The sequence below is a fragment of the Salvelinus sp. IW2-2015 genome, linkage group LG14 (genome assembly GCF_002910315.2).
Source record: "Salvelinus sp. IW2-2015 linkage group LG14, ASM291031v2, whole genome shotgun sequence".
NCBI lineage: Eukaryota > Metazoa > Chordata > Actinopteri > Salmoniformes > Salmonidae > Salvelinus > Salvelinus sp. IW2-2015.
Window position 1 is genome coordinate 54,042,936 of NC_036854.1, and position 24,579 is coordinate 54,067,514.

General features: G+C 42.1%; 1 protein-coding gene across 2 annotated transcripts; it reads left to right on the forward strand.

Moving 5' to 3' along the window:
• The first annotated feature begins 2,383 nt into the window (after nt 1-2,383).
• On the forward strand, nt 2,384-5,954 carry LOC111973101 (enkurin). 2 transcript variants are annotated; one of them, XM_024000320.2, is made up of 6 exons: nt 2,384-2,600; nt 2,897-3,042; nt 3,129-3,361; nt 3,549-3,695; nt 4,988-5,040; nt 5,595-5,687. In XM_024000320.2, exons 1-6 carry the CDS (start codon nt 2,521-2,523, stop codon nt 5,599-5,601), a joined length of 666 nt encoding a protein of 221 aa, XP_023856088.1. In that variant the 5' UTR covers nt 2,384-2,520; the 3' UTR covers nt 5,602-5,687. The 2 variants fall into 2 exon arrangements, with proteins under 2 accessions (XP_023856088.1, XP_023856086.1); XM_024000318.2 differs by lacking the exon at nt 4,988-5,040 and having other exon boundaries at nt 2,389-2,600; nt 5,595-5,954.
• Nucleotides 5,955-24,579: the final 18,625 nt, after the last annotated feature.

Below are 24,579 nucleotides of genomic sequence, written 5' to 3' on the forward strand. Positions count from 1 at the left end.
CGGGTGATGGTTAGAGGTACTGATGACAGTGCCATACTCCACAGCCAAGTGTCCTGTTAGACCTAAATCCCAAAATATTGTCTTAATGGCCCTCTCACAGAAGTCCGATAGGACACTGACAGCCCTAGCGTTGCCCTCTTTGTAGCCTGTCATCTGTAGCTTCTCGATCTCACTCACTCCCTCCTCTGGGAAGAACACTAGCAAGCCGTTCCTCTGCCGGTCCAGGTCATTCAGGCTGCCAAACCTACTCAGCACTGTACTGTCGGTGTCACCGGATGCTGCCACAAGGATGAGGTAGTTGCACATTTGTGGGAGACAAAGAGCTGAGGCATCAACTACCAGGTCTTTGAACGAAGCAGTGGGGCAGTGGAAGAGCTCCTGCACAAACTGGTTATGACCGAGGTTTCACTGGTGCAATGGTCTTGCTGGCAAAGTTAACCCCGTAAGCTCTGAACACCATTCTTCTGAGATCTGTACCAAGGATATCCATGGGGTGTATTGCAATTTTCAAGGATGGCTCGTTCAGGATAGGGCATGTCTGCTCAACCCTCAACAACAACTTCACTGAAGTATTTTGAATCACTAGATAATCCGTTAAAACTCCTGGTTGACACAGTGGTCTCCGAATCAGAGTTCTGGTATCCCAGCCCACATTCCTGTTCATCTTCATCATGGAGAGTCTCTGTATGATGTCATCGGTGGCTACATCTAGATACACTACCAGTCCAGTGCGTTTGAGGTGCTGCATAGCCCCAGAGTGGAGTGGGTTGGATCCAGTTATGGAGATGACACTGCCAGCAGTGGAGAATTTGCACAACCTGCCCCTCTTCTTCCAGGAAACGTTCACCTCTGACAGCTTGTCAGCCACGGCACCTTCCACGCCCCACTGAGGTTTTTCCTGTTCCAGCCAGACCCATTAGCAGGATGTTTTGGTCCCCTATCTGGGGTACAGTAGATAGCCATGATCTAGATATTGAGAAAGAGCTTGTGCTTGTCCACCATTTCCCAGCTTTCTGAGCAAGCTGCTGTGTGTTGTTCAACACTCCCATCGCTATATACATTTTCACCCTTTGACAGTAGGATACTGGAAGCATTTTGAGGTAGTTGTTATGTCAGATCTGTAAGACATAAGATCAGATTGATTCTGCAGGGTAATGCCATCAAATATTGACAGGTAATACATTCATTCAGTGAGGTAAGTTTCTTGTTAGGAGCTGTTGAAATGTGTAATTTATGTAGATGATAATTAACATCTATCCTGGTCATACAGCAGTTAATGTAGCTAGCTAAATTGGCTACATGACCAGTATGAATAGACCCCATAGGTTATCTGCATACTTCAATTTCTGTCTTCTAAAATACGATTCTGTTTAAAGAGGCAATCAGCAGTTGAAACAATAACAAAGCCTTCTCTTCACCACTGTTTGTTTTCCTAAAAAGCTGAGAGAAGGGGCTGACATTTTAACCATGTTTTGAAGCTATACGGTGTTTGTTAATATTTACTTTGTTTACAAACATTGGAGTAAAACAAGCTTATATGTTGGGTTTTGATGGGGTACGAGCTTGCTCTCTGATTTAATCTGACATGCATCAGTCGATAATTATTTTATTTAAATGTTATTGTCTACCTGGATAATATTTTACAGTACCTTAGCTAGCCATTGTTGTAATAGAGAAAGAGCTGCTGGACCAAATTCAGCCACATTGGCTTGTTGAACGTCGACATATTGTACAGCAAAGTAAATGGACAAACTTGATTTCGCGATTACCGTACTACATGTAAAATAGGGCAAAGCAAAACAGACAAACTGCAGATTGCTCTACGATTAGATAGGCCACTTGTTTCTATTTTCGATGCACCATCCTATTTCACTTATTAAATTAATATACAATGTAGTAATCAATCAGTAACAATGCCTATATATGAATGAAAGTAACAAAGAGATTACACTGTGGTAGTAATACTGTCTGTCTTCTATTCAGTTCGTAAATTCTGAGCGTTTTGCTCTCGGGCTGCACACTGGACGCTCCGGCAGAGGAGTAGGGTTGATCCGAGCGTTCTAGGCTCACAACGGCAGTCAAGCACCCGAGCCAACTGGCTAAAGTTAGCTAGCTTGCTAGTAACTTCCAGAAACAAATGAGAGAACACCTCACTCTGACCATTTTACTCGCCCAAGCAGAGCTGGTTAGGGGGTTTTCATGTTATCCAGAGCGTTTAATGTTTAATGACACCGGCCATATTCGATGCGTGTTATGGGTCAGTTATTCTGCGCTCTGCCACGTTCAGACAGACGGGAGTGCTCTGACATCCGAGTAGACAGCCAGTGCGAATTACAAACGCGCCCTTAGATTGTAGCGCGTTGATGCTGATGTCGTAATCATTCCGCGACAGTTGCCCAGCAACTGTTGCCCAGGGATCTTGTCAAACAAAACATTCCAGAAATTCGAATGTAGAGCCAGCTAGAGTTGACTAGCTAGCTATTATTTGCTTCTAAAAAAAAAGGTGCATATTCCAGAAATATGTCGACCACTATGTATCCAGCAGAAAGTATTTACAACCTTATTCCAAGGGAGGAGGTTAAAATAGAGAAACCACCAAGGTATGGCTGACTGTGAACTGCCTATAGCTAGCTAACGTAGCTAGTTAACAACGTAACTGTATGTAGGCTACATTGTAGCTAGCTAAACTTATTTGCACCGCACACAGCCGATGGCATTTTTACTGTACCCAGCTAGCCACATATATTTATTTAGCCTATGTTTCTGTGTATCATGAATGTAATGGAGATACTTTGTTGCCACAACCTGCACAGTGAAAAAGACTGCACATGGCTTCTGACTCATGCCATGTCCTGTAATAATCTATCAATCTTGTCTTTTTTATTCCATTGTCAAGGTATATGTCAAAGTTTAGGGCACAAGTTAAGCATGAGAAAATGCTGAATAAGGCTACCAACAAGACTATGGGACCAGTAAAAGTAGACTTTCCCTCTCCAGAGAAATATCTGCTCAAGCACTCCAAGGAACCCAAACTTCCTGAAAGTAAGCAATAGGATGAGATTACATCTCAATATCACTTTGTTTGGAGGTCATTTCCTAACTCTGTGTCTATGTTGTTATACCCTTAGAGCAACCATTTTCATATTTGGATAATGAGACTTTCAAAAAACCACAAATACCTGCCAAAGCAGACAACCCACTTATGGGCATTCACACCAAAAAGGACTTTGTAAAGACAAACGCCTTTGAGAACATCATGGCAGTGCCAAAAAAGCCACAGCCTATCTATGCCGACACTAAAACTGGAGACAAACAGCTCCTGGAAAATTCAGGACTACTCCCAAAGTACATCAAGAAAAAGGTGAACTTATCATTACATATGCAAATACTGCTTTTGCTTTGTCTATCAAGCAGGTAGTGAATTTGTCCAAGATTTTGATTGCTATTCAAAGAAAGATACTTATATGCTTATTGCACAAAGACACTCAACCTATTTGAACTGAACTGAAGAGGAGCCCAACATAACTATTTTCCCATCCCCTCCCTAGGACTTTGGAAAGACCCCTGAATACTTGCAGCATCGCACTGAGGAGATGAGGAGGGCTCAGGATGAGTATGACAGCTTTGTCAAGGAACACATGAGACAGGGCACCATGAAACAGCTCTCTGAGGATGAGCAAAACAACATCCTACAGGTAAACCACTTAGGTTCTTAGAACCAAGCCAATAGAATCTGACCTAGAATTATTCATAAAGTTTCATTACATTCATGTATTTGTTTTAGTTGATTAGTCATTTAGATAAGATTCAATATTTGAACAATGTATCAAATGATGAAAAGGCTTAGAAAGCACCAGCATACATTCAAATTGAATGAAGGGTGTGAGAGAAGGGGTAAGATTTGTGTCTGTTAATTTTTGGAACACGGAAGGGCATTACGATTATTCTCTTTTTTAAATTATTTAATTTATGATTAAAAAATAATAATAATACAAAACATACACATACAAACGACAACATACAGACGCATACAAACATCCACAACATCACCCCTGCCCAGACCCACCTACTCACACCCCCATCTCCAGCACTGCATCACTCCGCCACATGGCCTCAAACTGCACCATTTTGTTTCTCTCCATCGCCCACTCACTTTCAACATTTGGATAATAAATCATTTGAATTTGTATTTATTATGGATCCCCATTAGCTACTCTTCCTGGGGTCCAGCAAAATTAAGGCAGCTTATACAATTTTAAAAACATTACAATACATTCACAGATTTCACAACACACTGTGTGCCCTCAGGCCCCTACTCCACCACTACCACACATCTACAGTACTAAATCCATGTGTATCTATAGTGTGTGTGTGCGCCAATGTTTGTGTTGCTTCACAGTCCCCGCTGTTCCATAAGGTGTTTTTTAATCTGTTTTTTTTAATCTAATTTTACTGCTTGCGTCAGTTACTTGATGTGGAATAGAGTTCCATGTAGTAATTTGTGTTAACGATGGAGAATTGGTTGATTTCCAGTTAACTATACAGGTATCTCACTGCACCCTCATATGCCATGTCTTGAAATATGCAGACAGACGGAATTAAAAGTAAATGTACATTGTAATACTTTTGACAGCCAACTTTCTAACACCACGCATAACTTTTCGAGAAGGCATGTATTATTGAGTCATTGTTAGTTTTATACTTAAGACATGACTCTGCCGTTGTGCAGTAGAATGTGTGCATTTTGTTTTGTGTAATAAATTATATACCTTACATTAGTTTATACTGGATTAAGCGTGCATTTTTGTTAAATGTAATTTCATTAGTTATGTTCCAACATTTCCTCCATCTTGTGCTATTGTCAGTTATTTAAGTCTTGGTTCCAGTAGTTTATATTGTTTTCTAATAGATTGTCAGTTGGATAGGCTCTCTGCAAGATTTTATATATCTTACCTATCATATGAATATCCTTTTCTAACTCAAATAGGGTTCCCTCAAGATTGCTCTGATGTCCAAAAGATTTCAAAACGAAATTTCTTGGTATGAAACTTTTAAGTTGCATGTATTTGAAAATATCTACATTGGTCAGTCCAAAATGGCTTTTTAATTCTGTCATGGAAATACATGTATTTTCATATTACCATGTCATTTATGCCTTTAGTTTTCCATGTGGACCAATTTATCTGTGAATTCTGAAAAGCTATCCAAGGATTGTTCCATAGGGTTGTGTTTTTAGGAAGTGATATTGGTTATTGTAGAATACGTTTCATTTTCTTCCATATTGTTATAGTGTTCTTAACTATGAAGTTGTTAATGTTCTTAGCTTTATCCTTAGGAAAATAGACACTTAAAACCACCCTCTAACTTAGGAAGATGTAAAACATTCCTTTTTATTCTATGAGTTTTATTTGCCCATATATAGTCTCTTATGACCAAGTATACTTTTTTTAAGCTGTCTTTGGTGGGGTAATTAGTATTACAGAGAATAAATATTACGCTGACATACACAGGCTCATTGATAATTCATTGTTCCTGAGCAATAATGGAAAGATCATCTCTTAGCCTGTGTGATTGATGGATCATCCTCTGTCCAGGGCTTGAAGATGAACTGGGGGGAGCTGCACCATCAGTACCAGGGACTCTCTGTTGTCACGGACACCACACCTAAGAAGTACCGCAAGGAGCGTCTGGAGCTGGAGATGAAGCAGCTGGAGAGGGACATTGACCTCATCGAGAGATACAAGACTATCTACATCGCCAACAACTAACACACGACACCTCTTTTCTGTAGTGTCAAATGGCAAATGCATTGTAAACAGATATTCAGTGAAGAAAAAAACAACTGCCCTAAATGCTAGATGTGAAATTGTCTGGAAAATAGTCATATAACTCTCATTACCCTTGTCTATGATTTCACTTTGTTTTGGAAAACTAAATAAACTCTGCACTATAAACCCTGTATTTCCTGCCAAAACCATAAATTTAATTCAAAAGCATATAAATAGGCCTGTCTGGATTTGATTAGAGCTTTGATCGAAAACTCTTGGTTAAATACATGAAACTAGCTCCAGTAGGCTAATCTTTTTGAGTGTGAACTGTATTACTGTACCATACGGTATTATACTGTATTAGATGGACTGGAATCACACACCTAGTTCAAATCATGATAAAGTTGAGAGAACATGCAATTCTGGTGCAGCACACAAAGTTAAAAGTAGTCTATAGGCTAGCAAATTTGATTTTAATTTTGAAATAGGACCTATTTGCTATTAGTAGGCTGATGCATACAGTATATAGTCTACCTTTCATAATATTTCCCTGAATGTTATTAGCCTACCTCCTCTTTCAATCTCTGTTGCTTTATTCCTGCCTCGCTGTCAGTTAAATTAAATAAGGTTCATTGTCCTTATCTTCATCATTCTAATGACATGCTTGAATAATATAGGACTAGAACTAGATGCAGACGGCTTTCACTTCTCTTCACAAAGATTGAATGGTTATGGGTCTGAATAAATAACTGCTCTAGCCTAGCACGTTCTCTTTTCTTTCAAACTACACGTGATCTGTTGGCAGCTCTATTTAACATTCTTCAAACAAGAGCTTGCGTCCTTCTTTGAATAGTCTATTGGTATAAGAAATGCAAAAAAAATAATAATCTAGCAAGCTATTCTAGTCTAGCTTTTCCTGCATGGGACTCCATGAACTGAGGAGCATTTTTTTAAGGAGAGGCTAGCGGAGCACAGGTGCGTGCCTATAGTGCAAGAGGCAGTGGCTATAAATTAGAAGCTTATTATGCATAAGCCATTATTCATTATCTTACACTGCATTGAATGTATTACCTGAAAGAGTTAGGCTAGGACATAAAGTATATATCTTGAAGAGGATTATTTATTTTGGATGCAATTTCAATAGAATTGATGGAGAGAGACTGCTCATGCATGCTCTGATTTAAAGAAATTATATTCTAGTGGTAGACTGTTTTCAAACTCTGCAGCTGAAATAAATAAAACAAATCTTTACAACAAAAAATATAATGACCCGAAAGCCAGATAGAGATGTGTAAATTTGACGCACATTCGGTCCTTATATTACTGTAACATAGGCTATGCTGCAGCAAATCTAGGCTTACCTGTCACAAGAAAAAAAGTTACCATGATGAGATAGATGATAGGTGAACTGTACTCCATACTGAGAAATTGTGTTCTGTAGAGATTTCCATAGAAAACTACTTTGTGATGCTGTCACCAGGGGTACTGGTGAGTATAATATTACTGTTGCTCTACACTCTTAAGATATAATATTAGGAATTGAAGTCTATCATGCGGTTGTCTCTGTGAGGCCGAGTGTGAAATATATCAGAGTTTAGTAGACCATTTACTATAGCCTGGATTAAGTGAGAGTAGAATTAGGATTACAGTATCACCCACTGTTGTTTAACACACACTGAAAGGAGATAGAGAAGAATTTATATTGGCATATTGTCACGTTAGCTAGGAGTGGTGGGTGTGGAGTCAGGCGCAGAGAGCAGAGTTTTCAGAAAATACGTATTTATTCCCAAGATTGGTCACGCCAAAAACAACAGGCACAAATGACCAACAAAACGGGACACCAAACAATACGTAATGAAACAGAACACAAACCTCTACTGACAGAACAGAAAATAAGCCCGCACAAAAGCAGGCGGGCCTAGAAGGCTTAAATAGCCCCGAATTAACCATAAACAAGGAACAGGTGAAACCAATAAAGACAAAACCAACAGAAAATGGAAAAGGAATCGGTGGCAGCTAGTAGACCGGTGACGACGACCGCTGAGCGCYGCCCGAACTGGGAGAGGAGCCACATTTGGTGGAAGTCGTGACACATATTCATTAGAAAACACATTACACGCAGACTATCTAAATAAAAAGCCGGAGCACCATGGCACAGTCAAACCAGAATGAGGAGATAGGAGCAATGAAGCCTGTCACGCCTGTTGAATATATGCAAAATACATTTCCAGCTGTGGAATTTACAACAACTTTTAAGAGATGGCATGTCTGGACAGAAATGGCAGGAGAAAACAGATATCCACTGGATGGTTTATTCAACAAGACTAGGTTGTATTTAGTCAAGGAGAAAATTCAGACAAGAAACATTTATAAAAAGAAGGAGAAGAAGAAAAGTACACTTGTATCAGAAACTGTGATAGGAATGATGATCCTGGAAGGACAGATCCTCATGAACAAGGCTACCGTGACCAAACTAAAGTTGGAGAAAACAATAGAGTGCGAGAGGAAAGAAATGAGTCAGGACAGGGGCAGAACAGGAGTACTCCTTACTGCCCCGCCGCTGTATGAGACTCAACCCAGAGGCCCCCCGGGTGACTATACACAGATCTACCATCTCATACCACTGACAGAAGAAAATGGAGAAGCAACCACAATTATCCTCGAGAGGACTCTAATGAAGGAGGTGGATGACACAACAGCAGCAACAAGCGGCATGAGAAAACTAGAATTGGATGGAAAAAAAGGAGGCACAGTTCCTGGAGGGAGGAATATGGTCCACCCAAACTCACTCCACAAAAAGGAAAAGACTGGAAGACCATAGACATATGGCCGCCTGAACAAAAAAAAACGAACTAAAGAAGCTAAACAAAATTACAAGGTACAACCATCCATGGGTGACCTATTCAGAGAGAAAGGGAAGAAAGAAAGAGAAGAAGGAAGACTGGAAAATAATAAGTTGTGTTCATTACGAAAAGAGAAAAGTTGATAGAAGATCTGCAGGTGCTAATTGCTGATAAGATTAAAGAGACAATGGACACAGATGATGTGGGCGAAAGTAAAAAGCTAAAAGAGGAGGTCAGACAAGCCATGGATATGCTAACACAATACCAGAGGGAGATAGAAGAGTGTGAAGAGGAACTGAGAGACTTAGGGAAGGATAGAGATGGAGAGACATTTTCCATGATGCCCTTTGTGTATCATATGGGTCCAGGGGAACAGGTGACTCAGGAATACAAGGCTTGGAGTTTTGGAGACCTGGAAACAGCAGTGAAAGGCATGCCCAGGATCTCGAAAGGAGCGGATGTGTGGATACAGACTTTTGAGCAGGCACAATGAAAACCTGTGCCTGGGGGACCTCAAGGTGCTGCTGGCAAGGATGATGACACCAGGGCAATTGGAGACACTGTTGTTGAGAGCCCGCATCGATGACGCCCCACCTGAAACAGTGTTGCGTGAAGTCCGAGCACCCCTGTGGAGTACTCTAAGATATGAATACCCCACTGTAAGAGATATGACCAGACTAAGCCATGTAGCCCTTGATGAAAACATAGACTTCGCAGAATGGCTTGAAAGGAATGGCTGCAATCCCGTTAACGGGATGATATGACAACAGCCAGTGAAAGTGCAGGGCGCCAAATTCAAACAACAGAAATCTCATAATTAAAATTCCTCAAACATACATGTATCTTATAACATTTTAAAGGTATTCTTGTTGTTAATCCCACCGAAGTGTCCGATTTCAAATAGGCTTTTCAGCGAAAGCACCACAAACGATTATGTTAGGTCACCGCAAAATCACAGAAAAACACAGCCATTTTTCCAGCCAAAGACAGGAGTCACAAAAAGCAGATAGAGACAAAATGAATCACTAACCTTTGATGATCTTCATCAGATGACACTCATAGGACTTCATAATACACAATACATATATGTTTTGTTCGATAAAGTTCATATTTATATCCAAAAACCTCAGATTACATTGGCGCCATGTTCAGAAATGCCTCCAAAATATCCTGAGAAATTGCAGAGAGCCACGTCAAATAACATAAATATTCATCATAAACTTTGATGAAAGATAAATGTTTTACATAGAATTAAAGTTACACTTGTTCTTAATGCAACGCTGTGTCAGATTTCAAAAAGCTTTACGGCAAAAGCACAATATTCAATCATCTGAGAACAGCGTTCAGCCACAAAAGGAGGCCATACAGTTACCCGCCAAATTGTGCAGTCAACAAAACTCATAAATAGTATTATAAATCTTCACTTACCTTTGCTGATCTTCGTCAAAATGCACCCCCAGGGACTCCCACAAGAAATGTTCGTTTTGTTTGGTAATGTCCATCATTTATGTCCAAATAGCTATATTTGTCAGCGTGTTTGGTAAACAAATCCAAAGTCAGGAAGCGCGTTCACTAAAAGCAGCCAAAATGTCAAAAAGTTCCGTAACAGTCAGTAGAAACATGTCAAACGATGTATTGAATCAATCTTTAGAATGTTTTTAACATAAATCTTGAATAACGTTCCAACCGGAGAATACCATTGACTTCAGATATGCGATGGAACAGAGCTCCCTCTCATGTGAACGCACATGGTCAGAGCATGGTCAGGTCATGGTAGACCTGACTATTTCCTGTCTCCTTCGGCCCCACTTCACAGTAGAGGCATCAGACAAGGTTCTACAGACTGTTGACATCTAGTGGAAGCCGTAGGAAGTGCAAACAGATCCATATCCCACTGTGTATTCAATAGGGGCTGGGTTGAAAATCGACCAACCTCAGATTTCCCAATTCCTGTTTGGATTTCTTCTCAGGTTTTTGCCTGCCATATGAGTTATGTTATACTCACAGACATCATTCAAACAGTTTTAGAAACTTCAGAGTGTTTTCTATCCAATACTAATAAAACTATGCATATATTAGCAACTGGGACTGAGGAGCAGGCAGTGTACTATGGACACCTCTGGGCACCTTTCATCCAAGCTACTCAATACTGCCCCTGAAGCCATAAGAAGTTAAAGCAATATGGAATGAGGAACTCAGATTTTTGAAGATGAAATAGGATGGGACCGAAAGACTGGGGGAGAGAAAGAAGAGTTTCTCAGACACTGGTTCAGGAACTGGAAGAAACAAAAGAATGAGAAATCAAGAAAAGAAGTACTAGACACTGCACTGAAGAAGGCCCAGCTTGCACAGATTGAGAAAGGAAGGGGTGGTTTTACTCACAATGTGATGGCTGCTCGAGCTGTTTCTACAGGCTCACCACAACCACAGCCTGCAGCTCTCCCACAGTCACATTAGTCACACCCGTGAACCTGGTGCCTGCAGGGTATGTGAGAAGAAATACAGTAGATGACACGTCAAAAAGGGATTGATGACCTATTTTATGTGTCACGTGGTTATGCCCATATATGTATATCCTGTCCTTCCGTTCTCACGCTATTGAGTGAGCGCTTATGTAACCTGATACTGCATCTGTTTATGGTAAAGCATGTGTTTGCATTAAAGCTGTCAATATGATTGATGTGTAGTGACCTTTTTGAACTGTGGAATGTGTTTGAACATTTTAAAGAGTAGGGCACTGTTGTAGTGAGCTTATGGCCTGGTTGTTGTATATGAAACAGTAATTTCCGGGGGGGTAGGGTATTGGTCAGTATAAGTAAACAGCTGTGAAGACTACGAACGACAAGACACCTCGAGAGATAAACCACAGAAGATTAAAGAAGAAAGGAAACATGTCTCCTCGACCAATTGTAGGTGTATTGTGTCCTTCGTGTCATGAACACAATGACTAAACCATCAGTGGCATATAGTCCAGACTCCAAAGTGACAATTTTAGCTTGTGCCGAATTCAATAGTTTAAAACCTCTTTGGGCAGTATTTTCACGTCCGGATGACTGCCTGCTACTCAGGCCCATAAACTAGGATATGCATATGATTAGTAGATTTGGATAGAAAACACTCTGAAGTTTCTAAAACTGTTTGAATAATGTCTGTGAGTATAACATAACTGATTTGGCAGGCAAAACCCCGAGCACAATCCATCCAGGGAAATTTTTTTTTGAGCACAATCTGTTTTCCATTAGATTTTTATGACAATCCCCTTTTAATAGAAATATGCTTGCAGTTCCTATGGCTTCCGCTAGATGTCGAACGTCTTTAGAAATTGGTTGATGTTTTTTCTTTGAGAAATTAAGAAGTAGCCCTTTCCTTTCTGAGAGTCAAGCCCAGTGTACTTTTTTGTTTGGGGCACACGACCTGGAACTCGCTCCACTTTCATTTTATCCGCTACAGAACAGAGTATATTCTGTCTTAAATTTTAGCGATTATTTACGTTTTAAAATAGCTAAAGTTGGATTAGGAAAGTTGTTTGAAATGTTTGGACAAAGTTTACAGGTAACTTATTAGATACTTTGTAGGCATGTTGGGCGAGTTGGAACCAGTGTTTTTCTGAATCAAACGCGACAAATAAATGGACATTTTGGGGATATAAAAATGCAATTTATCGAACAAAAGGACCATTTGTAATGTTTATGGGACATTTTGGAGTGCCAACAGAAGAAGATCTTCAAAGGTATAAGGCATGAATTATATCGTTATTTCTGACTTTTGCGTAGCACCTGCCTGGTTGAAATCTGATTTTCATGTGTTGGTATGCAGGGCGCTGTCTTCAGATAATCGCATGGTCTGCTTTCGCCGTCAAGCCTTTTTGAAATGTGACACTGCGGCTGGATTAACAAGTTAATCCTCAAACCGATATATAACAGTTGTATGCTTCATGAATTCTTATTATGAGTTTTTCTGTTTTTGAATTTGGCCCGCTGCAATTTCACTGGGTGTTGTCAAATCGATCTAAAGGGATTGGCGCGCGAAGGGATCCATAAGAAGTTAAATGCGACCAAATTAGTTAGTTCATATACTTTTTCAAAAGCCTGCACAGAGGTCAACTATTTTGTGCCTGTCTTTAGCTTTAGATGGGGAGATTACTTTAAAGTCCTTGAAATGATGAAACGTGTGGAAACTCTTTTCCAATATCATGAACATTTGCGTCGATGGACGCTTCTGTCCTCAAGACATAACCTGGGCCTAAAGGCAAAAAGGCTGATTTATCCAGGGAATGAAAACATGCGAAACCTGGAAGGCGCTGGAGATCACGGGGGAAGAGACAGTGTCTGAACCGGCCACATCATGATGAAGGGGATTTAGAGACTGATGGAGGTCATTTGGTTACAAACATACTGATAACATTTTTTTTTAAGAAAGGGAGAATAATTATACATGTAAATGTAGTCTCTCTCTCTCTCTCTCTCTCTCCGTCTCTGTCTTTGTCTGTGGTTGGAGACAGGTGTGCTGGAGTCAGAGCAGTTCCCTACCAGCTGCAAATCGTCCCATAAATCAAGACCCCTACATACAGTATACTCTTTCCTGCCACCTCCACTCTGCCAGATCGTAATCTCTGCTCAGTCAGTATCAGTCTAGCCTTTTGTCTATTCTCAAGATCCTGTTGCTCTGCTTTGCTCGTTTTCCTGCCTTACACCGTTTGTGTCCTCTCCTTGCAGTTCCCTCTCTGGCTCCTGTTCCACATCTCACCAACAAGCACCTTGCTCTGGATATCACCCACCACCATTACCTTGGATTCCCCTCAGGACCTGTTCCCCAGTTCTACTCAGCCAACTCCAACCTCACTCTACCCTCCTGCTTTTTGCAACTCATCTGAGCTTCCCCGGGTTCTGCACTGCCCATTTCTCTGTGATCAATAAACCTTTTTGTGCGTTCATCCCGGCTTCCTCTTCTGAGTCTGCTCTTGGGTTCCCCCCCTTCGCTCATCGTAACAGCAAGTGCATAATGAGTGCTCTAACTCCCCCTTGTGGTGATTTGGAGCAATGAAGCCGTGACACTGGGTACCTCTACGTCCTGCGGTGAAGGCTCGCAACTTTTAAAGGAAGAACCACTGTACCTACACGTACTCTACGGTCACAAGACGGAGGCCTCCTTACTGTCCCTAGAATTTCTAAGCAAACACCTGGAGGCAGGGCATTCTTCTATAGAGCTCCATTTTTACGGAATGGTCTGCCAATCCATGTTAGAGATGCAGATACGGTCTCGACCTTTAACTAACTGCACCTACAGCTGAAGAATACACTTTGAATTGCCTAAGGGCTCCATTTAATCAAATACACTTTTGGCGGTCAGTGGTGGAACTCTATTAGATTGGCTCCTGGCAACTGCACAAGTGGCTTTTGGCATTATATAGCGAAAGCGGACATTGCCATTTGCTGCATGGAGTCACATTAAGATAAATCCCATGCATTTCTTTACAAGTTCAAACACTGGAATGTGAGATGTAATCTACACTTGATTAGGCTGATAGACATCTTCATTATTTTGTTTAATGATTTTCAACTTGAGCTTCATTATTTCTACAGTATATAGACTACAGTGGAGATTTTAGCATGTACAGAGCATTCGGAAAGTATTCAGACCCCTTGACTTTTACCACATTTTGTTATGTTACAGCCGATTCTAAAATTGATTTAATTGTTTTTTTCCCCTCATCAATCTACACACAATACCCCATGATGACAGCTGATTATTTTTGTGCAAATTTATAAAAATAAAAATAAACTTAAATATCACATTTACATAAGTATTCAGACTCTTTACTCAGTACTTTATTGAAGCACCTTTGGCAGTGATTACAGTCTCGGGTCTTCTTGGGTATGACGCTACAAGCTTGGCACACCTGTAATTGGGGAGTTTGTCCCATTCATCTCTGCAGATCCACTCAAGCTCTGTCAGGGTAGATGGGGAGCGTTGCTGCACAGCTACTTTCAGGTCTCTCCAGATATGTTAGATTGAGTTCAAGTCCGGGCTCTGGCTGGGCCACTCAAGGAYATTTACAGACTTGTCCCGAAGCCACTCCTGCCTTGTCTTGGCTGTGTGCTTCGGGTTGTTGTCCTGTTGGAAGGTTAACCTTCGCCCCAGTCTGAGGTCCTGAGCACTCTGGAGCAGGTTTTCATCAAGGATCTCTCTTTACTTGGCTCCATTCCTCTTTCCCTCGATCATGACTAGTCTCCCAGTCCCTGCCGCTGAATAACATCCCCACAGCATGATGCTGCCATCATGCTTCATCGCAGGGAGGGTGCCAAGTTTCCTACAGATGTGACGCTTGGCATTCAGGCTAAAGAGTTCAATCTTGTTTTCATCAGACCATATAATCTTGTTTCTCAAGGTCTGAGAGTCCTTTAGGTGCCTATTGGCAAACTCCAAGTGGGCAGTCATTTGCCTTTTACTGAGGAGTGGCTTCGGTCTGTCCACTCTACCATAAAGGCCTGATTGGTGGAGCGCTGCAGAGATCATTGTCTTTCTGGAAGGTTCTCCCATCACCACAGAGGAACTCTGGAGCTCTGTCAGAGTGACCATCGGGTTATTGGTCACCTCCCTGACCAAGGCCCTTCTCCTCCGATTGCTCAGTTTGGCAGGGCAGCCAGCTCTAGGAAGAGTCTTGGTGGTTCCAAACTTCTTTCATTGAAGAATTATGATAGCCACTGTGTTCTTGGGGACCATTTTTTGGTACCCTTCACCGGATCTGTGCCTCAACACAATCCTGTCTTGGAGCTCTACGGACAATTCCTTCAACCTCATGGCTTGGTTTTTGCTCTGACATGCATTGTCAACTGTGGGACCTTATATAGACAGGTGTGGGCTTTTCCAAATCATGTCCAATCAATTGAATTTACCACAGGTGGACTCCAATCCAGTTGTAAAAACATCTCAAGGATGATCCATAGAAACAGGATGCACTGGAGCTCAATTTCTAGACTCATAGCAAACGGTCTGAACACTTATGTAAATAAGGTATTTCTGTTTTTTATTTTTAACATATTAGCTAAAATTTCTAAAAATGTGTTTTCCCTTTGTCATTATGGGGTATTGTGTGTAGATTGATGAAGAAAAAAAATATTTAGTACATTTTAGAATAAGGCTGTAACGTAACGAATGTGGAAAAAGGGAAGGGGTCTGGAATACATTTTTTTTATGTATGCCAGCAAAGCCACAACACAACACAAAACTAGTAAATATAACTATTTGTTCAGCACTTTTGAAATGAACAGCGACAGAATTCAGAACATGGCCCGTTCTTACAGTATTCTTCCTGTACACCAAGTCAGAACCATAGGATAAATAAAGGGGCATATAAGCAGACAATGAAAGCTCTTACATTATTCAATGATTACATTTCTATACAACAGGCTGTAGGCTACATCTGCACCACCAAGTCAGAACAGTAGGCTAAATTATAAGTGGGAAAGGGACCAAAATATTAGGGTGAGGCACATGGGCTACTAGCAGCTTACTACACAACATACACTTTGTATTACTTTCTTTGCTACCGTATACATATCTCCCTAGCATATTACATAATTTATGCAGCAGCATACGATACCTATTTGGACTCACCTTTTTGTGCTGTGCTCACTTGATCAGGAAGGTGGTGTGGCGGTCCTCATGGGCTAATAGCCAGCAGCATACCACCCTGCATCCCACTGTTGGCTTGATTCTGAAGCTAAGCAGGGTTGGTCCTGGTTGGTTCCTGGATGGGAGACCAGATGCTGCTGGAAGTGGTGTTTGAGGGATAGTAGGGGGCACCCTTTCCTTTGGTCAAAAAAAATATCCCAATTCCCCAGGGCAGTGATTGGGGACATTTCCCTGTGTGGGGTGATGGCTTTCAGATGGGATGTTAAACGGATGTCCTGACTCTCTGTGGTCACTAAAGGTCCCATGGCACAATCATCCCCCGATTACAATTGGCTCATGTCCAATGGCCGATGAGCACCGATATGTTATATTTATATTTTCTCTTCATAATTTCTCTTCATATGACAAGGATTGAAAAAGATTTGCCAGTAGATTGTTGACTTGATTCATGATGATGGCTGCTCATAGCAAGCTTGCTAGCAAAAATGTTGAAAGTATGATGCAAACATGATCAGTCCAATCAAAGTAGATATTGTAGATATAACGTGATTTGACATCCTGTTATCTGTGGTCAATAACATTGAGCCTTCTTATATGTGTACCTCTAATATAACTCTATGGCAGCACCGAAGGTGCTTGAATTTTCGAGCTCTACGCATAGATTTTGAGGTGACGTAGTGACAGAACACTGAGCCAATCACGGCGCAACTACAGAACATTACCAAACCCTACACTTCGCATTTTCCGCTGGCTGCCCCACTACGACAGAAAGCACGGACCTAGGCTGAAACACCTGCATCTTGGAGCTTTATCTTTTGCGAATTATCTTTGAAAGACATGGTCCTAAAAAGGGACGTTTCTTTTTTTGCTGAGATTACATATACACTACCAGTCAAAAGTTTTAGAACACCTACTCATTCAAGGGTTTTTCTTTATTTTACTATTTTCTACATTGTAGAATAATAGTGAAGACATCAAAACTATTAAATAACACACATGGAATCATGTAGTAACCAAAAAAGTGTTAAACAAATCAAAATATTGTTGGATCTGCTCCTGCCACGCCCTCTACTGCTCATCCTGTGTCTCCTTGACCTGCCGCCACTTCCCCAGTGCTCTCTCCCTCTCTCTCTGTGTGTGTGTGATTGTGTGGGCKGAGACAGGTGTGCTGGAGTCAGAGCAGATCCCCACCAGCTGCAACCAGTTCCATTATCAAGACCTCTACAAATACTCAGTCCTGCCACTTCCACACTGTCAGATCGTAATCTCTGCTCAGTCAGTCTACGTTTCTAGCCATGTGTTACTATTTAGATCCTGTAATCCTTTTGTGCCTGTTTTCCTTGCCTGACACGGTTTTCCTCTCCGCTACAGTTCTGCCCTCTCTGACTCTGGTCCCTGTCTCCAGTCCCACGTCTCCTCATCCTGCTACTCTGCCCTTGATTGCGCACTCTACTGCTTCCCTGCTCCAGCCTCAGCCTCCGCACCTGGTTTCCTGCAACCCGCCCGAGCTTCCCCTGGCCTGCACTCCATCTTCCCCCTGTGTTTCAATAATTACCTTGGTTACTTCATCCCAGTCTCCTCGTCTGGGTTTCCCTGTTACACTCCGCGTAACAAATATATTTTATACTTGAGATCTTTCACATAGCCACCGTTTACCTTAATGACAGATGTGCACACTCTTGGCATTCTCTCAACCAGCTTCATGAGGTAGTCACCTGGAATGCATTTCAATTAACAGGTTGCCTTAAGTTAATTTGTACAATTTCCTTCCTTCTTAATGCATTTGAGCCAATCAATTGTGTTGTGACAAGGTAGGGGGTATACAGAAGATAGCCCAATTTGGTAAAAGAACAAATCCATATTATGGCAAGACCATCTCAAATAAGCAAAAAGAAATGGCATGAAGGTCAGTCAATACGGAAAATTTCAAGAACTTTTCAAGTTTCTTCAAATGCAGTCGCAAAAACCATTAAACGCTATGATGAAGCTGGCTCTCATGAGGACCGCCACAGGAATGTAAGACCCAGAGTTACCTCTGCTGCAAATAATAAGTTAATTAGATTTACCAGCCTATGAAATTGCAGTCCAAATAAATGCTTCACAGAGTTCAAGTAACAGACACATCTCAACATCAACTGTTCAGAGGAGACTGTGTGAATTAGCCTTCATGGTCAGACACCAAGAAGAAGAAGAGTCTTGCTTGGGCCAAGAAACACGAGCAATGGACATTAGATCGGTGGAAATTTGTTCTTTGGTCTGAAGTACAAATTGGAGATTTTTGGTTCCAACCGCCGTGTCTTTGTGAGACGCGGTGTGGGTGAATGGATGATCTCCGCCTGTGTATTTCCCACCGTAAAGCATGGAGGAGGAGGTGGTATGGTGTGTGTGTGCTTTGCTGGAGACACTGTCTGTGATTTTATTTAGAATTCAAGGCACACTTAACCAGCATGGCTACCACAGCATTCTGCAGCGATACGTCATACCATCTGGGTTGGGTTTAGTGGAACTATCATTTGTTTTCAACAGGACAATGACCCAACACACCTTCGGGATGTGTAAGGGCTATTTGACCAAGAAGGAGAGTGATGGAGTGCTGCATCAGATGACCTGGCCTCCATAATCCCCCAACCTCAACCAAATTGAGATGGTTTGGGATTAGTCGGACTGCAGAGTGAAGGAAACGCAACCAACAAGTGCTCAGCATATGTGGGAACACGTTCAAGACTGTTGGAAAAGCATTCCAGGTGAAGCTGGTTGAGAGAATGCCAAGAGTGTGCAAAGACTTGGCATTCTGAGTTAGATGACGGTTAAAAATATTTTAACAAATCTGATCTGTTTTTTTTCCCGACTTCCCAGTTGACTTGAACGCACTGAATTCGGAGATTTCTACGCATTCATTGCAGCGAGAGTGGAAGAAGAAGCGCGTTTTATGTTTCTTTAATAGTGTTGAATAAAAACAGTGTTAACCTCTCTGCGCTATGGATCCCTTTAGCGGGATCATTTTCCTAAACAACAGCTGAATTGCAGGGCGCAAAATATTACTAACAATATTTATAATCATGCAATCACAAGTGAAATATACCAAAACACAGCTTAGCTTGTTGTTAATCCACCTATCGTGTCAAGACTATGAAAATATGCTTTGCAACGAAAGTAATCTAAGCTTTTGTGAGTGTATCAATCAATGCTAGAACAGTTAGCCTTATATTAGCTTGGTTAGCTTGGTCACGAAAGTCAGAAAAGCAATAAAATGAATCGCTTACCTTTGATAATCTTCGGATGTTTGCACTCACGAGACTCCAGTTACACAACAAATGTTATTTTTGTTGATAAATATTACTTTTATAACAACATTTTTTTAAACATTTTATTTAACCTTTATTTAACCAGGAAGGGCTCATTGAGATTTAAAATCTATTTTTCAAGAGCGTCCTGGCCAAGATAGGCAGCACCAAGTCATTACAAAAATTACAGACAGACAACATGAAAAACTACAAGTTTTTTTTTTTTTTATTTTACCTTTATTTTACTAGGCAAGTCAGTTAAGAACAAATTCTTATTTTCAATGACGGCCTAGGAACAGTGGGTTAACTGCCTGTTCAGGGCAGAACGACAGATTTGTACCTTGTCAGCTCGGGGATTCGATCTTGCAACCTTTCGGTTACTAGTCCAACGCCCTAACCACTACGCTGCCTAGTAATCTAGTAAAAACCATTGAATTCACAAGAGTATAACAATATCAAAAACAGCAAATTAAAAACATTGACAGGTCAGGGAATCAGCCTCAAAATCCTTCATCAGTGATTTAAAAAAAGCAAAATGGAAAGAGCTTACCCTCTCGCGCGCAGGAACTAATCCGAGGACACCTGACTACTTTTGAAAAATCTCGCTAATTTTTCAAAATAAAAGCCTGAAACTATGTCTAAAGCCTGCTCACAGCCTGAGGAAGCCATCGGAAAATGAATCTGGTTGATACCCCTTTAAATGGAAGAAAGACGGGCCAGTATGTTGTGATTTTCTCAGCTTTTTGCCTGCAGAATCAGTTTTGTTATACTCACAGACAATATTCAAATCAAATCAAATGTTATTAGCCACATACACATGGTTAGCAGATGTTAATGCGAGTGTAGCGAAATGCTTGTGCTTCTAGTTCCGACAATGCAGTAACAACCAACAAGTAATCTAACCTAACAATTCCACAACTACTACCTTACACACACACACAAGTGTAAAGGGATAAAGAATATGTACATAAAGAATATATGAATGAGTGGTGGTACAGAAGGCATGGCAGATGCAGTAGATGGTATAGAGTACGGTATATACATATGAGATGAGTACTGTAGGGTATGTAAACATAAAGTGGCATAGTTAAAAGTGGCTAGTGGTACATGTATTACATAAAGATGGCAAGATGCAGTAGATGATATAGAGTACAGTATATACATATGAGATGGGTAATGTAGGGTATGTAAACATTATATTAAGTGGCATTGTTTAAAGTGGCTAGTGGTACATTTTTACATAATTTCCATCAATTCCCATTTTTAAAGTGGCTGGAGTTGAGTCAGTATGTTGGCAGCGGCCGCTAAATGTTAGTGGTGGCTGTTTAACAGTCTGATGGCCTTGAGATAGAAGCTGTTTTTCAGTCTCTCGGTCCCTGCTTTGATGCACCTGTACTGACCTCGCCTTCTGGATGATAGCGGGTGAACAGGCAGTGGCTTGGGTGGTTGTTGTCCTTGATGATCTTTATGGCCTTCCTGTGACATCGGGTGGTGTAGGTGTCCTGGAGGGCAGGTAGTTTGCCCCCGGTGATGCGTTCTGCAGACCTCACTACCCTCTGGAGAGCCTTACGGTTGTGGGCGGAGCAGTTGCCGTACCAGGCGGTGATACAGCCCGACAGGATGCTCTCGATTGTGCATCTGTAGAAGTTTGTGAGTGCTTTTGGTGACAAGCCGAATTTCTTCAGCCTCCTGAGGTTGAAGAGGCGCTGCTGCGCCTTCTTCACACGCTGTCTGTGTGGGTGGACCAATTCAGTTTGTCCGTGATGTGTACACCGAGGAACTTAAAACTTTCCACCTTCTCCACTACTGACCCGTCGATGTGGATAGGGGGGTGCTCCCTCTGCTGTTTCCTGAAGTCACAATCATCTCCTTTGTTTTGTTGACGTTGAGTGTGAGGTTATTTTCCTGACACCAACTCCGAGGGCCCTCACCTCCTCCCTGTAGGCGTCTCGTCGTTGTTGGTAATCAAGCTACCACTGTAGTGTCATCCGCAAACTTGATGATTGAGTTGGAGGCGTGCATGGCCACGCAGTCGTGGGTGAACAGGGAGTACAGGAGAGGGCTCAGAACGCACCCTTGTGGGGCCCCAGTGTTGAGGATCAGCGGGGTGGAGATGTTGTTACCTACCCTCACCACCTGGGGGCGGCCCGTCAGGAAGTCCAGGACCCAGTTGCACAGGGCGGGGTCGAGACCCAGGGTCTCGAGCTTGATGACGAGTTTGGAGGGTACTATGGTGTTAAATGCTGAGCTGTAATCGATGAACAGCATTCTCACATGGGTATTCCTCTTGTCCAGATGGGTTAGGGCAGTGTGCAGTGTGGTTGCGATTGCGTCGTCTGTGGACCTATTGGGTCGGTAAGCAAATTGGAGTGGGTCTAGGGTGTCCGGTAGGGTGGAGGTGATATGGTCTTGACTAGTCTCTCAAAGCACTTCATGATGACGGAAGTGAGTGCTACGGGGCGGTAGTCGTTTAGCTCAGTTACCTTAGCTTTCTTGGAACAGGAACAATGGTGGCCCTCTTGAAGCATGTGGGAACAGCAGACTGGGATAAGGATTGATTGAATATGTCCGTAAACACACCAGCCAGCTGGTCTGCGCATGCTCTGAGGACGCGGCTGGGAATGCCGTCTGGGCCTGCAGCCTTGCGAGGGTTAACACGTTTAAATGTTTTACTCACCTCGGCTGCAGTGAAGGAGAGCCCGCAGGTTTTGGTAGGGGGCCGTGTCAGTGGCACTGTATGTCCTCAAAGCGGGCAAAAAAGTTGTTTAGCCTGTCTGGGAGCAAGACATCCTGTCCCGCGACGGGGCTGGTTTTCTTTTTGTAATCCGTGATTGACTGTAGACCTGCCACATACCTCTTGTGTCTGAGCTGTTGAATTGCGACTCGATTTTGTCTCTGTACTGGGACTTAGCCTGTTTGATTGCCTTGCGGAGAGAATAGCTACATGTTTGTATTCGGTCATGCTTCTGGTCACCTTGCCCTGGTTAAAAGCAGTGGTTCGCGCTTTCAGTTTCACGCGAATGTGCCGTCAATCCACGGTTTCTGGTTTGGGAATGTTTTAATCGTTGCTGTGGTACGACATCGTCAATGCACTTCCTAATGAACTCGCTCACCGAATCAGCATATTCGTCAATATTGTTGTTGGACGCGATGCGGAACATATTCCAATCCGCGTGATCGAAGCAGTCTTGAAGCGTGGATTCAGATTGGTCGGACCAGCGTTGAACAGACCTGAGCGCGGGAGCTTGTTGTTTGAGTTTCTGTTTGTAGGCTGGAATCAACAAAATGGAGTCGTGGTCAGCTTTTCCGAAAGGGGGGCGGGGGAGGGCCTTATATGCGTCGCGGAAATTAGTATAACAATATTTTGACAGTTTTGGAACCTTTGGAGTGTTTTCTATCCTAATCTGTAAATGATATGCATATTCTACGATCTGGACCTGAGAAATAGTCCGTTTACCTTGGGAACGTTATTTAAAAAATAAAAATAAATATCTGACCCCTAGCGTCAAGAGGTTAAAAGAAATCTGCAAAAACCTGGAATTTGGAATAAAAATTGTGCTATGCCCTCAGACGAACCACAATTACATTATCATAGAAGGCAAATTGCGCATCAATAAGGTGGCGGCAGCCTGTATGCCCACCTATCTTTCATGTCTCAGGTAGCCCGCAAAAGCCAGCTTGGATTGAATGCAAGAATTTACAAATATTTGTCATATTCTAATAATTCTTGTGTGTCATTCCTTGTCTTGTAAAGAAACATAATTTGTTGTTGAATAAATAGATTTTGCAAGCAGTAGGCATTTAGAATTAAACGGTGAGTGGAGCTTTATAGTTAATATCATCACATGCCCCACATAGGGTGAATTCAGAAAGAATGGGACATCAAATCAAAAGTTTATTTGTCACGTGCACCGAATACAACAAGTGTAGTAGACCTTACAGTGAAATGCTTACTTACAGGCTCTAACCAATAGTGCAAAAAAATGTGTTAGGTGAACAATAGGTAAGTAAATAAATAAAACAACAGTAAAGACAGGCTATATACAGTAGCGAGGCTATAAAAGTAGCGAGGCTACATACAGACACCGGTTAGTCAGGCTGATTTSAGGTAGTATGTACATGTAGGTATGGTTAAAGTGACTATGCATATATGATGAACAGAGAGTAGCAGAAGCGTAAAAGAGGGGTTGGTGGGTGGCGGGACACAATGCAGATAGCTCGGTTAGCCAATGTGGGGGAGCACTGGTTGGTTGGCCCAATTGAGGTAGTATGTACATGAATGTATAGTTAAAGTGACTATGCATATATGATAAACAGAGAGTAGCAGCAGTGTAAAAAGAGGGGTTGGGGGGGCACACAATGCAAATAGTTCGGGTAGCCATTTGATTACCTGTTCAGGAGTCTTATGGCTTGGGGGTAAAAACTGTTGAGAAGCCTTTTTGTCCTAGACTTGGCACTCCGGTACCGCTTGCCATACAGTAGTAGAGAGAACAGTCTATGACTGGTGTGTCTGGGGTCTTTGACAATTTTTAGGGCCTTCCTCTGACTCCGCCTGGTGTAGATGTCCTGGATGGCAGGCAGCTTAGCCCCTGTGATGTACTGGGCCGTATGCACTACCCTCTGTAGTGCCTTGCGGTCAGAGGCCGAGCAATTGCCGTACCAGGCAGTGATGCAACCAGTCAGGATGCTCTCGATGTTGCAACTGTAGAACCTTTTGAGGATCTCAGGACCCATGCCAAATCTTTTTAGTTTCCTGAGAGTTTCCTGTCGTGCACTCTTCACGACTGTCTTGGTGTGTTTGGACCATTCTAGTTTGTTGTTGATGTGGACACCAAGGAACTTGAAGCTCTCAACCTGCTCCACTACAGCCCCGTCGATGAGAATTGGGGCTTGCTCTGTCCTCCTTTTCCTGTAGTCCATAATCATCTCCTTAGTCTTGGTTACGTTGAGGGATAGGTTGTTATTTTGGCAGCACCCGGCCAGGTCTCTGACCTCCTCCCAATAGGCTGTGTCGTCGTTGTCGGTGATCAGGCCAACCACTGTTGTGTC